The sequence below is a fragment of the Staurois parvus genome, unplaced genomic scaffold, assembly GCF_062004578.1.
Source record: "Staurois parvus isolate SC_StPar_1 unplaced genomic scaffold, SC_StPar_1.0 ptg000086l, whole genome shotgun sequence".
Classification (NCBI taxonomy): domain Eukaryota; kingdom Metazoa; phylum Chordata; class Amphibia; order Anura; family Ranidae; genus Staurois; species Staurois parvus.
In genome coordinates, this window is record NW_028317882.1 from 10,859,211 (window position 1) to 10,876,883 (window position 17,673).

A 17,673-nucleotide genomic window follows, 5' to 3' on the forward strand; every position below is an offset into this window, starting at 1 on the left:
CTACAAAAAGCGTTTACAAGCTGTGATACTTGCCAAAGGGGGCAGTACAAGATATTAACTCTGCAGGGTGCCCAAACTTTTGCAGACGCCATTTTTTTGTTTTCTGCTATTTTGAAAGTGTAAATGATGGAAATAAAATCTAACTTTTGTTGAAATATTATAAGAATGTCTAATCTGTAATTTGATGCCTTTTGGAGATTTTTCCATCTTTCCTTGGCTTCTTTATGCACATTAATACAAATTTTTAGCTGGGGTGCCCAAACTTTCGATCCCCACTGTATAAAAGCAATCAGTGTAAAAAAAAAAATGTAAAAAAAATTTAAAATCTTCATCACCCCCCACAAGTAGTACAGTGTCACTATGGTGACACTGTACTGCTAGGGTGACAGTATGTGAAAAAAACCCCAAATATAATAAAAATGTAAAACTTTTTTTGAAAAATTATACTTTTTGGTTCTAAACTAATTTGGGTTTTTTTTTTTACTAAAAAGATAGCTGAATACATTTTGGCCAAGATTTATGAAGAAAGATTATTTATTTGCAAAATAAATAAAACATTTTTTTTCAAAATGTTTGGACTTTTTCATTTATATAGCAAAAAAAAAAAAATCCCAGTGGTGAATAAATACCAAAAATAAGATTTTATGTGTCTCAAAAAAATGCTACAGAATTCATATGGGTACAGTGTTGCATGACCACGCAATTGTCAAAGTGTGACAGTGCTGAAAGCTGAAAATTGGCCTTGACAGAAAGGGGGTAAAAGTGTCCGGACTTGAAGTGGTTAAGAGAAGAAAAACAGTGAGGGGGTAGGCTTTGGAACTCCATTATGTACCCCTCTGAAACAACAAATCTGGAATGCCTGTCACCCAGAGAAAGCGCAATCTAACAGATGGCAACTTATGCTTGGGAACCAAGACGCTCTTTTGTTGGGAAAAGGGCTCTAGGGAAGACTTTGTCAATATTGTTCAGTTTTGATCACTAATCTTCAAGAAAGAGGTTTTCAAAATTAGAAAGTTCAGCAAAGGACAAAAAATTAATAAAAGGGGTATGGGGGGACATTAGCGATGAGGATCGATTACATAGATTACAGTTATTCACTCTGGAGAAAAGGTCCTTAAGAAAGCATAAGGGTTAGAAGAATGTTGAACCTTAGATTGCAGAAAGGGTTTTCAACTGTTAAAGCAGTTAAAATGTGAAACCCCCTCCCATATGAAGTAGTACTAGTTGAAAGTTCTGACAACATAAAAAACTTTCAGATGTTTTCCTCAGGAAGCAGAATATACAAAGCTATGGGAATTGTTAGAGTATAAAAATTACATACACATATAGGTTGAACTGGATGGACCTGTTTTTTTTTTAAATCTAAAACTATGTACTTTGACAGCCACTTCTATGTCTGAACCCTGGGCTATTCTGATCAGGCACAACCTTTTTTGATGTGATGTACAATATATATGTAAAGTGCTGCATAAATTGACAGCGCTATATAAGTACCTGAAATGAAAACATCATCAAAGTTCAACATCTTCTGGTACCGACAGCTTGTCTATTCTTTCCTACTTAACACACATTGCTAATGGCCAGTAAGGAAGCCCATCAGATTTACAAGTCAACAGGAATGTGTGAGGGTAGGGAGTGAGTGGGGAAAATCTGGCATTAACCAAAAGTGTCAGAGCTTTGCCAGTTGAGAACATCCTTGCAATTGGGCCTTGGGGTGCCAGGGAAAATTTCAAAAGCTATGTGCAGGCATTTGTAGGTACTTGCAATTTAAACCTGCCAGATGGTGTATGTTTTAAGTGACAAAAGTGTGTTCACATCTAGGCATGTATACTATGAATGTTTAATGACACTATACTAATGGGTTAGACTAGCCTAGTGATCGTATGTGGATGGATGTGCTTCTATGACCTGGCATGGTCAGTTTGAAATATGAATTCAGGGGGACTGGCAGGATTCCCTCTTAGGCAGTAGTGATTGGAGGCCAGAGGAGATATTTGGGGTCTAATAGACCTCTGATCTCTCCATAAAGAGGACCTGTCATGGCCCAGGCTTTTATAAGGTATGTTGTTCATCCCTTGTGTAAGTAATAAAGTTGCTAAAAAAAAAAATCAAGAGGCAGAGCGAGAGCAATAATTTTAGCTCCAGACCTCCTGTGTAACTCTAAACTGGTAACCTGTAAATGATTTTAAAGTGTCACCTATGGAGATTTTTTTAGCTGTGCACAGCCATCCAAAAGCTGTGTGCCGGAGCCGACAGGGATTAGAACTGTTAGTAAACAAAACAGTTCTCCCCATCGGAGATCTAAGGAAATCACCGGGTGTCAACGAGTAATTACTGGCCGGGACGGGGTGATTGACAGCCGCAAATGGCAGTGTGGGTAGGGCTCACACGCGCCCCCTACGTGGAAATGCAAAATCACGTATACACACACACGATTTTGCACACCCGTGCTGCCCTGTAGCAGTATTTCTCCTATAGGGCAGTCGGGAAGCGGTTAATTTGCACACAAAAAAGTATTTTTCCTAACAAATTCATTCAAGACCATGTTGCAAAAAAAGGGTCCTTGCTCTACCTCAGAAGAAGTGCGTGCGCACGAAACGCGTCAGCGGAGCCTGTGGACGTCGTTGACACTACGCCGCCGGTGCCATGTGGAGGCCCAGCGGCCACCTTTAATTTTAAGAGGGTCAGTGGGTCACTTTAACTTGCCACCTGATTACATGTTTTTTACTTGTTTTTTTTTAAATAAATTGAAGTAATATACTACACTATGAGTATCTCTCTGTGTCCTCTGTGAGGGGTCTCTCTCCCAATTTCACAGCCACAGAGTGTTTTCAATCCCAGCCCTGGTTCCATTGAAGAGGAATATCTTATCCTGGGAGCTTCCTGGCCTGCAGGATTTCACTTTTCCACAAGAGGGCGTTATCATCCATTTCAGCACATATCCATTTTCTGACCAGAGGGAGAGAGGGGAATCTCCAGGATTTCTTACACACATGCGTACTTTAAATGCGCTTCTGGTTAGTTTGCATTCTTTCCATTGACACTGGGAATTAATGAGCACCTTTTCAGGACTATTATTGTGTTGATTTGCATGATTTGATCATTTTACAGCGCTGCATTTTATATGTACATGTTGCAAAAATGAATACACCCCAATGAAAGTCTTAGGAGCAAAGCTAAATTTTAGACAACAAAATCCTAATTAACAAGAATTCAACTACAGGTGAGTCTAATTATTCATTAAACAGGTGTCCAGCAAATGGTTGATTAGAAAGTCAGAATATCGTAGTGGAAATGATCAAAGATGGAACTGCAACTATCTCACAGAGCCATCCAGGCTGTCCACCGAAGTTAACACCACGACAGGAGCATCTTTTGATGAGAAGGGTTGAAGAAAATCACCATGCAAGTTCACTGCAGTTAGCTAAAGAAGTAGAAAGCCAAACTTGGGTGATTGTTTCCCGTGACACAATACGGTGTACACTGCAGAGGAAAGGAATGCATGGGTGTCGTCTACGAAGGAATTCTCTCCTAAAGCCCATGTACAAAAAAGCCCACCTAGAATTTGCCAGGGCCCATGCTGCAAAAGAACTGGGACTCTGTGCTCTGGAGTGATAAGAGCAAGATAAAGGTTTTTTGGAACTGATGGCTTCAAAACTGTATGGCGTCGCAAAGGTGAGGAGTACAAAGAAAAATGCATGGTCTCTACAAGGAAATGTATCCCTCGGTGGGGCTGCATGAATGCCGCTGATATCGGGGAGCTGCAGTTCATTGATGGTATCATGAATTCACAGATGTACTGCTATATATTGAATGGGAAGATGCTACCATCACTCCGTGCCCTTGGTCATCGTGCATTTTTCCAACATGACAATGATTCACAACACACATCTAAGGCCACTGATGCATTTCTGAAGAACAGGGTGAAAGTGATTCCGTGGCCAATCTGAACCCAGTCGAATACCTATGGAGAACTCTGAAGAGACAAGTTGAGCATCACTCTCCATCCAGCAACCAGGCTCTAAAAGAGGTCGCTCTTCAATAATGGAAAAAGATATTGCAATATGTCGCCAACTTGTTCATTCCATGCCTAGAAGATTTGGTGCTGTCCTTACAAATCATGGAGGTCATAAAAATATTAGATGAAGTGTTTTTGTTGTGGGATGTATCAACTAATATGAGTAAAACTGAAGATTTTGTAATCTAAGGTATATTATTAACCTTACTTTCATGTAACAAATGTTCTATAAACTCCGTTTTGGCAAAATTTTTTAAATTGTTCTGAGCACTGTATATAATGTTTGGGGGTTCTAAGTAATTTTCTAGCAATAATATACTGATTTTTACATGTAGGAGAGAAATGTCAGAATTGGCCTGGGTGGGAATTACCGTAGTTAATTGCCTAAATGTAAAATATGGTCACGATAAAAAAATCTGAAGCCACAATCATTAAATGATGATGATGATAAGACAAGATATGCAAATTTACATAGAGGAATCTTGAGTGGATAAGTGGATCTGGAAATCACTAGGTATATTATCCAAAATGACAGAAGCCCTCTCCTAAAAAGGTGGTTGGAGTTTAAACGAATAAAACAGATTTCCAATACAAAATTACATGCCTACAAAAACTTGCCACATATAATACAAGATGTTCCAGCAAGACAAATTGATTTCAATAAAAAAAAGAAGAAAAAAAAAAGGACAAGAACTCTGGGAGGTTTGAGCGTTTTTTTTTTTTTTTTTTAAAGCTTTAGTTTGTATGAAAAGACCACCCCACTAAGCGCAAGAGAATACTGCTGCAGGCTTCTTAGGCTAGCTATACAACTGTCAACGGTGACAAAAGAGCGAAACATTGCTTATTCTTTTAATTGCTAGGACTGCAAGTTCAATTCCTGATTCAAATGACTAAAATACCAAGCATGTTTGAAAATTTTGCAAAATAGGACAAAGGTCTCAAAAAGTGCTCATTATAAAGCAACAGCAATGCTTGGGTATGAAGCATATTTTAAAAGGAAAATGATACGATTTGTTAATTTTATTCTACATTTGTAAAAGGTTTACACATTTATAAATAAGTAAATATTTTTCATATTTGTATAAAATCTTTTCTGACATATATTACTATTTTCTATTCTTTGTTTACATGTGAAAATCATTTTATACTAGAAAATTACTTAGAACCCCCAAACATATGTTTTTTAAAATATATATTTTAAATAGTTGCAATTTTTCATGGCACACAGAATTTGCGCAGAAGTTTTTGAAATGCAATTTTTTTTTTTAAATATACACTAGTGAATTTTAATGCACAAAAACACAATATAATCAATATGAACAGAACATGCAGCGCTGTTAAAAATCAATCATACATGTAGAAAATAATACATTATAAGAAGAGTGATAAGGCGACCGCTGCTAAGTAATGGCCCATCAAAATGTTCATAAATTGCAATGACATAAATATCTCCAATGAGAGTGTTCTTGTGGTACACAGTGCACAATATCACAATGAAGTGGTGAACAAATTGGTGACTTCCGTGACCATATTCCTCCCACCGAAATGAGTGTAGATTGCACTAACCAGAAAGCGCAATAGAAATGCGCATTTGAGTATTAACCAACTCCTGGTCATCCTTCTATTTAAGCTGGATCACTGGGAGGGTCATCAGGCTAGCATCCGCTGGGCAGAATATCCTGCTCTGCAGATCCAGAAAATCCCTGCATTTCAGCCATGATACGGAAGGAGTCAATCACATGACCTACACCGAACTACCTACACCGAACTACACTAATCAGCCTTGGGGTACCCCACTTATAACTTCAGATCATTCAGAAGATACGCTATTTATCACCTATCACCACCCCCTGGACGTACCATTGTAACTAGTTTTCTATCCAGGTACATATACCATCCTCATTACCAACACACCTCAATTTGTGGGTTAAATGTTTATGATGTATCGTGTCAAATGCTTCGGCAAAGTCTAGATATACTAGGTCCACAGTCCTTCCTTTATTCAGATAGCAGCTCACTTCCTCATAAAATGTAAATAGGTTGGTCTGGCAGGAACAATCTTTCATAAATACATGCTGGTTACTAATGATGCTAATCCCATCTGCAAATTCTTGGATATGGTCTCATCATCCCCTCCAATTACAAACTATTGACATTAGGCTAACTGGTCTGTAGTTTCCCGTTAGCCCATTTTTGAATATTGGTACCACGATCGACTTATGCCAATCTGCTGGTACCATTCCAGTCAGTAAGCTTTCCATAAAGATTAGGAAAATCGGTCTAGCAATGGCCTGGCTAAATTCTTTGAAGCCTCTCGGGTGTAAGCCATCTGGTCCTGGTGATTTCTTTCTGGAGACCATTCCCAAAGACCACTCTTCAGCAATAAATGACTATAGCAGAGGTCTAATGCTGCAGGGAGAGGTTGAAAACAGCTGCATACAGTAAACTCTTTCCAAGCCTCTGCACCAAGGACTCCGTGACATCAAATCACATCACAGTGTTCACACAGATATGCAGCAAGCGCTCCTATAGAGTGCCATATAGTGGAATTGGAAGCTCAGAAACTGATCCATTTCAGCTTGTCAGCTTTGTGCTGGACCCTGGCAGTCAATGACAGCAGGCAGGTCCAGCCTTCATGCTGGCTTGGACCAACCAAGTTGCTGTGTCCCAGGGACTAATATAGTTAAACAGTGCAGCCAGTGTACTTTCAGCATTTGCGGTTTAAAAAAAAAAAACTTCTAAAAAGTGGTATATATGAACCCAATGTGTATTAAAAATGTATCTCCAGTGAGAAACTAAATTTAGATGGGAGTAGGTCTGTGTTTATAGGACATAAAATTAGCAGAATTGTTTTAAATTGTTTTAAATTTTTAGTTCTAGAAAGGGAAAGGGTTCGAACCTCTGTTCTATTGGTGAGATTTCTTTTAGTTACTGTATAGCCAGCAGAAAGTGAAGAAATCTCCATTAGGAGGACAGACAAAGCAATACAATGCTGAAGGAGGTACTTAACATTTCCTCACTTTATTTACAATTAAAAAAATGGCCAAGTTAGACTTTATGGCTCCATGCAAACTAGCGTTTTTTAAGCTAGAAGCTGTTTTAAGCTACAGGTGAAACTCAAAAAATTAGAATATCGTGCAAAAGTTCATTTATTTCAGTAATGCAACTAAAAAGGTGAAACTAATATATGAGATAGACTCATTACATGCAAAGCAAGATAGTTCAAGCCGTGATTTGTCATAATTGTGATGATTATGGCTTACAGCTCATGAACTATAAAAAATGAGTTAACCGGGACACTCCTGATATCGGACTAAAGTAAAAAATCAATCACCAAGGAAAAACCTGAAGAAAGGGGTTCAAAACATGAATCATGGATAAATCGTGCCCTCCATAATATACAGCCGACTCACATGAAAATGGTCATGTGGTGTCCTCAGGGCCCAAGCATAGCTAAGGAAAAAGGACAGACACAAAAGGCAAAGAACGCCTAAGTCAAGCGGGTCCAAAAGAGGTCAAACTGCGGCTTGTAAATAGAAATATATAAACCTTTTATTGCAGTAAAAAACACGAATCAATGCACATAGTAAAACAAAACATTGTGTTTTGTTTTACTATGTGCATTGATTCATGTTTTTTACTGTAATAAAAGGTTTATATATTTCTATTTACAAGCCACAGTTTGACCTCTTTTGGACCCGCTTGACCAAGGCGTTCTTTGCCTTTTGTCTCTGTCCTTTTTCCTTACAGCTCATGAAAACCCCAAATCCACAATCTCAGAAAATTAGAATATTGTGAAAAGGTGCAATATTCTAGGCTCAAAGTGTCCCACTCTAATCAGCTAATTAAGCCATAACACCTGCAAAAGGTTCCTGAGCCTTTAAATGGTCTCTCAGTCTGGTTCAGTAGGAATCACAATCATGGGAAAGACTGCTGACCTGACAGTTGTGCAGAAAACCATCACTGACACCCTCCATAAGGAGGGAAAGCCTCAAAAGGTAATTGCAAAAGAAGTTGAATGAATGTTCCCAAAGTGCTGTATCAAAGCACAATAATAGAAAGTTATGTGGAAGGTAAGTGTGGAAGAAAAACGTGCACAAGCAGCAGGGATGACAGCAGCCTGGAGAGGACTGTCAGGAAAAGGCCATTCAAAAATGTTGGGGACTTTCACGAGGAGTGGACTGAGGCTGGTCAAGCCGCTCCTGAACAACAAACAACGTCAGAAGCATCTTACCTGGGCTAAAGAAAAACAGACCTGGTCTGTTGCTCAGTGGTCCAAAGTCCTCTTTTCTGATGAGAGCAACTTTTGCATCTCATTTGGAAACCAAGGACCCAGAGTATGGAGGAAGAATGGAGAGGCACACACTGCAAGATGCTTGAAGTCCAGTGTGAAGGTTCCACAGTCTGTGTTGATTTGGGGAGCCATGTCATCTGCTGGTGTTGGTCCACTGTGCTTCATTAAGTCCAGGGTCAACGCAGCCGTCTACCAGGAGATTTTGGAGCACTTCATGCTTCCTTCCGCAGACGAGCTTTATGGGGATGCGGACTTCATTTTCCAGCAGGTCTTAGCACCTGCCCACACAGCCTAAAGCACCAAAACCTGGTTCAATGACCGTGGCATTACTGTGCTTGATTGGCCAGCAAACTCTCCTGACCTGAACCCCAAAGAGAATCTATGGGGCATTGCCAAGAGAAAGATGAGAGGCATGAGACTAAACAATGCAGAAGAGCTGAAGGCCGCTATTGAAGCATCCTGGTCTTCTATAACACCTCAGCAGTGCCACAGGCTGATAGCTTCCATGCCACGCCGCATTGAGGCAGTAATTGCTGCAAAAGGGGCCCAAACCAAGTACTGAGTACATATGCATGCTTATACTTTTCAGAGGTCCGATACTGTTCTATGTACAATCCTTGTTTTATTGATTGCATGTAATATTCTAATTTTGTGAGATTGTGGATTTGGAGTTTTCATGAGCTGTAAGCCATAATCATCACAATTATGACAAATCATGGCTTGGACTATCTTGCTTTGCATGTAATGAGTCTATCTCATATAATAGTTTCACCTTTTAAGTTGCATTACTGAAATAAATGAACTTTTGCACGATATTCTAGTTTTGCGAGTTTCACCTGTAGAAGCTTAACCTGCTTCCTCCTCACTGCATTTGATTGACAGTCTTGAGTCTTGTGTGAAGAGGATAAGAAGAGTAGAAGTGTAGCCATGCACAGCACTAGAACTAATCTCCCCTCAGCCAGGGAAAAGGGAGGACAGTGAGAAATAAAATATTTTTTATCTTAATGCAGGGAATGCATTAAGACAGGGCTTGGCAAATTGGCTTTGAATATAGGAGCCAGCTAAAAAGAAAAAAAAAAAAAAAGTTGGGAGCCAGTTTTATTTATTTATTTATTTTTTTTTTTGAGTAGCAAGGCTTTGTTCTCGACGACGGAAGTGGCAGATCTTGGATTTGCACATGGAGGGGAGCCAGGCATGCTGCTGGGTGGGACAGCTTACTCATTGGGTGGTTTTGCGGGATGCAAGTCCCTTTGGGGCTCTCGAGGGGGGTGTGGATTTATAACTTGGGGTTGTTGGGGGCCGGGGTTTTCAGTGTGTGTTGTGGTGCGTGGGCTGACCCCTCCCTGAAAAAAATACCCCTCTGCACCCCCGTGACACTACAGGGTACTACTCCCCCCCCCCCCCCCCCAACACCACAGGGCACTCCTCTGCACCCCCCTAACACCACAAGATACCTCGCCGCATCCAACTCCCAGGATACACCTCTACATGTACTGACCTACTGACACCACAGGAAACCCCCCTCCTCTGTGACACCACTGAATTTCAGTGACACCACATGACTTCCCTTTGCGCACCCCTCATGAAATCACATTACACTCCAAGATAATTCCCCCCTACCCCCCCGTGACTCCACAGGATACAGCTCCGCACTACCCTAACACGTCAGGGCACCCCCCTCCGTGACATACAAAATCCCCCACACCTACTGACAGTACAGCGTATGCACCCCAACATGACACCACAGGACACTCCTCCCCCCGATTTCATCTTCCATACCCCGATCTTTGATGTGCCTCTTGTGCTCGCGCTATTCGATAATCTCCATAGCCAAAAACGCACAGGACGCAGTTTTCTGGGCGCCATGGCGACCTGGCACTTGTCAAGCCCTGCATTAAGGTAAAAAAAAAAACTTTTTGGCTTTAGAACCACTAACAATTACTGCTACAATCGCCTACTTTATGGCACAGAGCTATTAAACACTATACTAGAGGGAAAGGGGTTAAGAGAACTCTATATATACACTATATAGCCAAAAGTATTGGGACACCCCTTCAAATCATTGAATTTAGGGGTTCCAATCACCTCCATGGCCACAGGTGTATAACATCAAGCACCTAGGCATGCAGACTGCTTCTACAAATATTTGTGAAATAACGGGTCACTCTCAGGAGCTCAGTGAATTCAAGCGTGGTATCGTGATAGGTTGCCACCTGTGCAATAAGTCCATCCGTGAAATTTCCTTGCTACTAAATATTCCATGGTCAACTATTAGTGGTATTATAACAAAGTGGAAGCAACTGGGAACAGCAGCAACTCATCCACGAAGCGGTAAGCCATGTAAAATAACAGCGCGGGGTCAGCGCATTCTGAAGTGCACAGTGCACAGAAGTCGCCGTCTGCAGAGTCAATAGCTAAATACCTCCAAACTTCGTGTGGCCTTCAGATTAGCACAAAAGTGCGTAGAGAGCTTATTGGAATGGGTTTCCATGGCCGAGCAGCTGCATTCAAGCCTTACATCATCAAGTGCAATGCAAATCATTGGATGCAGTGGTATAAAGCACAATGCCACTGGACTATATAGCATTGGAGGCGTGTTCTCTGGAGTGACGAATCACACTTCTCTGTCTGGCAATCCGAAGGACGTGTCTGGGTTTGGCAGTTATCAGGAGAACAGTACTTGCCTGACTACATTGTGCCAAGTGTAAAGTTTGGTGGATGTGGGATTATGGTCTGGGGTTGTTTTGTAGGAGTTGGGCTTGGCCCCTTAGTTCCAGTGAAATAAACTCTTAAAACATCAGCATACCAAGACATTTTTGACAATTTTCATGCTCCCAACTTTGTGGGATGTCCCTTCCTGTTCCAACATGACTGCGCACCAGTGCACAAAGCAAGACATGGACGAGCGAGTCTGAGGAGGAGGAACCTGACTGTCCTGACCTCAACCCGATAGACCACTTTTGAGATGGTTAGAGCAGAGACTGAGTCGTCTGTCATTAGTGCCTGACCTTACAAATGCGCTTCCCCCCCAAATCACCCTTCCTCTGCATCATCCTCTTCCCCCCTGCTCCCCTCTCTCTTTAGAAGTTGAGATATGGCTTCTCCTCTTCTCCCTCCAGCTGGATCGGTACCGATCAATCATTGTGTTCATTCATAAGTGATGCATAATACACAGTGTTTAACAAGCTTCAGTTTTATACACTCCTGATTATGTCATCTTTGACAAAACTAGTAAGACAGAGATGGCACACGCCACTATTCATACTTGATCCTGCCGCAGCCATTTTGGATTCTGGAACATGAGTTGTTTATATATGAAGTGCCTGATTGTCATATTTTAACGGAAAGTGCATTTACCACATTAAATTGGTGTTTTAATTGGGATTACACTACGGAGAGCCTGTCTTTTTCATGATACTATGTCCAACTGAGTATGTACAGCGACCTGATATAATGCAGCAGTATCATTGTTTGACATGTGGTTTTGAGGAAAGCTGGATATCTTGGATTGATACAAGAGTGCTGGTTGACCACTCAGGGGTCATGATTCTGGTAAGCCTCCCTTTGTTGTACACCGAGATGATGTGTAGTTCATCCTTAAGAAGTTTGGTGGCTTTTGGGATCCACATCTGTCATTTCCCTCATAATTAAAAAAACACCGAATTCACAGTTTTTGGCTGCATATTTGGATTCCTTTGTGTTATTTTTTTCAATTTGTGGTGACACACAAGAGTTTATGTACTGTTGTATTGCACATACATTTTTTCTTAGCATTGCACTATAGTTTTGTGATGTTTGTTATGCTATGTGTTATAGTATTGTGCTACTTGCTATAATTTTTTTTATATCACACTGAGCCCCAGCAGGGTTTTTTTTTGTTCTCATTTGTAGTGTTAAGTTGGCCAAGAACCCCAAAATCAAGTCATTTGGCACAGCAGTCTGTCCCTACCACCAAAACAGAAGAGAAAGGATGTGTAACTGGACCAGCCAAAAGCAAAAAACAAATGGAAAAAGTGTGTGTGTATATATATTTTTTTTTCTAAACCCTTACCAGAGAAAGTACTTTGCTCTGTCTGGAGTGGAGTGGGTGTAGCAGGTAGTGGACGCAGGCCACGTGGACGATGGGCAGGTAAAGACATTTGGACAGGCCCAATATATTCCACATAGGTTCCTGGAAAGTCCCCCTTCTGTTTTGTTCTTTCATTGATACCCAAAATCCATCCAATACGATCTGGTTCACGTTCATCTCCATCTTTGCAGCCTAATGCTATCAAAGCTGCCTGAGTAACAGTCAGGATATCACCAGGCAAAAGGTCTATGTCCTCTGCTCGCTCTTTATCATACGAGTACAGCGCTCGATACTGGTACCCCTCGGTTGACATTGGTAAAAAAAAAAAAAAATCCTTTAAGATTAAGGAAGCCTTAACTTCCCAGAATTTGTTTAGTGTATATCAGCAACAAAAGCCAAGGTGAATAGGTTACAGTATAAAAGTAGCTGGGGCTTCCACCAACATTATTCTACAGATAGGATAATATAAAATGATGGTTGAAAAGCTAGCTGGAATTCTCCATAGAACTGAAGACATGTTTATCGACAATATAAAGAGATGCTTCAAATGTTGCACTCCATTTTCTAATTTTCCACAAGCATTGAATAGCTAGTTCCTGATAAGTGCTCAGCTCTGACAAACTCTCTTCTGCAATGAAGTCCAGATTCTTTGATGGATGAAAAATGGTCTGTCTTTAGCTGCCTCTTATTCTGAGTTTGAAGCCTCGGTTCAGCCAGATGATAGAGCACAAGAAAAGGGCCACAAACATAATCCACGACTTTAAAGGAATCATGCAGCAAAAAGAAAGATGGAAGGTAAAAAACAAAGGAGTCGTCGAGGGAGAAATTCAACAAAATGTACTTTCTTCGATCAATTCATTGAAGGCAAGAAATCTAAAAAAGACAGGAGAGAAATAAAAGTTAATTTTTTTTCCCTAAAAAGCATTTTTACACTTCATGTACAAAAGAGAAAAAAAAACACAAATAAAAAAATCTATATAAATTACGTATCCTCCTCTTCTGGCTCCTGCCTCTATGCCTGTGTGAAGAAGAATGAGAGAAGAGCACAGAGCTGGATCGATATAGGAATCAGGTATGTATAAAGGGAGATGAGGGGGTGACAAATTTAGTGAGACTAGGGCTAAAACAACTTACCGACATAATTGATAATAAAAATAGTTGTCAACTATTTTAATCATCAACTAGTTTGCCTGCATAGAGAATGCAATATTTATTTACATGTCATTATACACAGTACAGCGCACATACAACGCAGTATACTGCCCATACATGTCAGTGACTGCCTAAGAAAATGTTAATGTGTGAGGAGCAATGTTTGATGGAACATGAGTCCTGCACAGAAGAAGGAAGTGATGAAAGGATTCTGCAAGGAAGATCAGCATCTAAACCCAGAGATGCTGGAGGTAAATTAAAGCATTACTAATAAATGTAAAGGTTTACCAGTATTGCGCATTATATTTAAAAAGCATGCTGCTGCTACTAAATGTCTTAGTGACAGCAGAAGCAGATCCCTTGTACAAAGCTGCCTGCCTATGACAAGGGACTCTGCCATGCATAATATTATATTAAAATTATGTCTGAAAATCTGCAAAACAGTGTTTGAGGCCTTTTTAATTTTTTTTCTTTAAATAAAAATTTTGATCTCCGAGTGATGACTTTGTGTGATTTGTTCTTTATGCCCATAAGGGCTTGTTCACACTTGACTAAATTTGTTAGTCTTTAAAAACGCCTCTATAGCATTAGTATGGGCATTAATGAGCTTTAGTATGAGGCATTTTACAAGCATTAAAACTGCACCACAAATGGCTATAAAACTCTTATGGTATTAACACGCTGCAACTGCACTGCAAAAGTCCCACAAACGCTTGCCAGGGTGCTTGAGGAGCGTCACCATAGACTTGAATGGGAGGCGTTGAAAGGCTTCAGCTCCTCCTGACTCGACATGAGGCTTCCATTTTGAAGCGATGCGATGCCAACGCTGTTTTGATAATGTGAACAGTACTGTGTGCTGCCCATAGTGACATTTCCATAGGCTTTTGAGGAGCATTAAAAATGCCCCTCAAACGCCTGCTTTCAAAGCCATAATAGGGTCAAAAAACAATAGTAAATTTTTTTTTCCTACCTAAAACACATTAAACACTCGCACTGATACTAAATATAAAACCTTTTTTTCCTACTTTAAACACACTGACACTGCAACTAACCACCATTACCTGATATTTACACTGCCACCAACACTCGCTACAATAGATCAAGCCCTGAACTACTTTTTATATATTAATTTATTTTTAATATACAGATTTTTTTTTTTCTCTTTTGCAGACATGACCTCTAGCAAGGAGGAAAATATACAATGTATCTTCTCCTCATTAGAAGGAAAGTGTGTTTTATTCCTCTTTATAGAGGAAAAACAATGCTACAGAACGATCACCATGATAGCAAATCAGAGACTATCACAACCATGGGGCTGGTTCCACTATGTCCCAATCATTAGTAGAGACCCGGTCTCAGTGCTAGGAGCACACTCCCAGTCCAAACACAAGAACACATATACAGTTCGGTCCATATATATTTGGACACAGGCACAATTTTCATACTTTTGGCTCTGTATGCCACCAGAATAAATTAAACCGAAGCAATCCAAATGACTTTGAAGTGCAGACTTTCAGCTTTAATTCAAGGGGTTGAACATAACTATCAAAGTACAAATTTTCGGAACTGCAACCACCTTTTATACACAGTCCCTCCATTTTCAGGGGCTCAAATGTAATCAAATATAATCATAAATAAAATGTTCATTTGTAATATTTTGTTGAGAATCCTTTACTGGCAATGACTGCCTGAAGTCTGGAACCCATGGACATTACCAAAGACTGGGTTTCCTTCTTTCTGATGATTTCCAGGCTCTAGCTGCAGCTGTCTTCAGTTATTGTTTGTGGGTCTTTCTGCCTTTAGTTTTGCCTTCAGCAAGTGAAATGCATTATCAATTGGGTTGAGATCAGGTGACTGACTTGGCTTTTACAGAATATTCCACTTTTCTTTCAAAAGCTCCAGGGTTGCTTTTGCAGTGTGTTTTGGATCATTGTCCATCTGTATTGTGAAGCGCCGTCCAATCAACTTTGCTGCATTTGGCTGAATCTGGGCTGACAGTACAGGTGAAACTCGAAAAATTAGAATATCGTGCAAAAATTCATTTATCTCAGTAATGCAACTTAAAAGATGAAATATATGAGGTAGACTCATTACATGCAAAGCAAGATAGTTCAAGTCGTGATTTGTCATAATTGTGATGATTATGGCTTACAGCTCATGAAAACCCCAAATCCACAATCTCAGAAAATTAGAATATTGTGAAAAGGTGCAATATTCTAGACTCAAAGTGTCCCACTCTAATCAGCTAATTAAGCCATAACACCTGCAAAGGGTTCCTGCGCCTTTAAATGGTCTCTCAGTCTGGTTCAGTAGGAATCACAATCATGGGAAAGACTGCTGACCTGACAGTTGTGCAGAAAACCATCATTGACACCCTCCATAAAGGAGGGAAAGCCTCAAAAAGTAATTGCAAAAGAAGTTGGATGTTCCCAAAGTGCTGTATCAAAGCACATTAATAGAAAGTTATGTGGAAGGGAAAAGTGTGGAAGAAAAACGTGCACAAGCAGCAGGGATGACCGCAGCCTGGAGAGGATTGTCAGGAAAATGCCATTCAAAAGTGTTGGGGACTTTCACGAGGAGTGGACTGAGGCTGGAGTTAGTGCATCAAGAGGCACCACACACAGACGGATCCTGTACATGGGCTTCAAATGTCGATTCCTCTTGTCAAGACGCTCCTGAACAACAATGTCAGAAGCGTCCTACCTGGGCTAAAGAAAAACAGACCTGGTCTGTTGCTCAGTGGTCCAAAGTCCTCTTATCTGATGAGAGCAACTTGTGCATCTCATTTGGAAACCAAGGACCCAGAGTATGGAGGAAGAATGGAGAGGCACACACTGCAAGATGCTTGAAGTCCAGTGTGAAGTTTCCACAGTCTGTGTTGATTTGGGGAGCCATGTCATCTGCTGGTGTTGGTCCACTGTGCTTCATTAAGTCCAGGGTCAACGCAGCCGTCTACCAGGAGATTTTGGAGCACTTCATGCTTCCTTCCGCAGACGAGCTTTATGGGGATGCAGACTTCATTTTCCAGCAGGACTTGGCACCTGCCCACACTGCCTAAAGCACCAAAACCTGGTTCAATGACCGTAGGATTACTGTGCTTGATTGGCCAGCAAACTCGCCTGACCTGAACCCCATAGAGAATCTATGGAGCATTGCCAAGAGAATGATGAGAGACATGAGACCGAACAATGCAGAAGAGCTGAAGGCCGCTATTGAAGCACCCTGGTCTTCCATAACACTTCAGCAGTGCCACAGGCTGATAGCTTCCATGTCACGCCGCATTGAGGCAGTAATTGCTGCAAAAGGGGCCCAAACCAAGTACTGAGTACATATGCATGCTTATACTTTTCAGAGGTCCGATATTGTTCTATGTACAATCCTTGTTTTATTGATTGCATGTAATATTTTAATTTTGTGAGATTGTGGATTTGGGGTTTTCATGAGCTGTAAACCACAATCATCACAATTATGACAAATCAAGGCTAGAACTATCTTGCTTTGCATGTAATGAGTCTCATATATTAGTTTCACCTTTTAAGTTGCATTACTGAAATAAATGAACTTTTGCACGATATTCTAATTTTTCGAGTTTCACCTGTATATCTCTAAACACTGCAGAATTTATCTGGCTGCTTCTGTCACATCATCAATAAACACCAATGACCCAGTGCCACTGGAAGTTACGCATGCCCATGCCATCACACTGTCTCCACCATGTTTATGATGATGTTGTGTGCTTTGGATCATGAGCTGTTCCAAGCCTTCTCCACACTTTTTTCTTCCTGTCATTCTGGTACAGATTAATCTTAGTTTTATCCATCCAAAGAATGCTTTTCCAGAACTGGTCTGGCTTTTTTAGATGTTTTTTGGCAAAGTCTAATCTGGCTTTTCTATTCTTAAGGCTTATAAATGGTTTGCACCTTGAGGTGAACCCTCTGTGTTTGCTCTCATGAAGTCTTCTCTTGATTGTAGACATTGACAATGATACGCCCACCTCCTGGAGAGTGTCCTTCCCTTGTCTGGATGTTGTGAATGGGTTTTCCTTTACCATAGAGGATCCTTTGATCATCCACCATTGTTGTCTTCCATGGACATCCATGCCTTTTTATGTTGCTGAGCTTACCAGTGCTTTCTTCTTAC

General features: G+C 40.6%; 1 protein-coding gene across 1 annotated transcript in view; it reads right to left on the reverse strand.

The window, feature by feature from the left end:
• Positions 1 to 17,673, reverse strand: part of PIK3R2 (phosphoinositide-3-kinase regulatory subunit 2) — a 111,029-nt gene that overhangs the window by 88,174 nt on the left and 5,182 nt on the right. The window contains exon 2 of the mRNA XM_089670045.1: positions 12,364 to 13,254. Coding sequence (XP_089526171.1) covers positions 12,364 to 12,694 — 331 coding nt within the window. The 5' untranslated portion in view covers positions 12,695 to 13,254. The remainder of the gene's footprint in view (positions 1 to 12,363; positions 13,255 to 17,673) is intronic.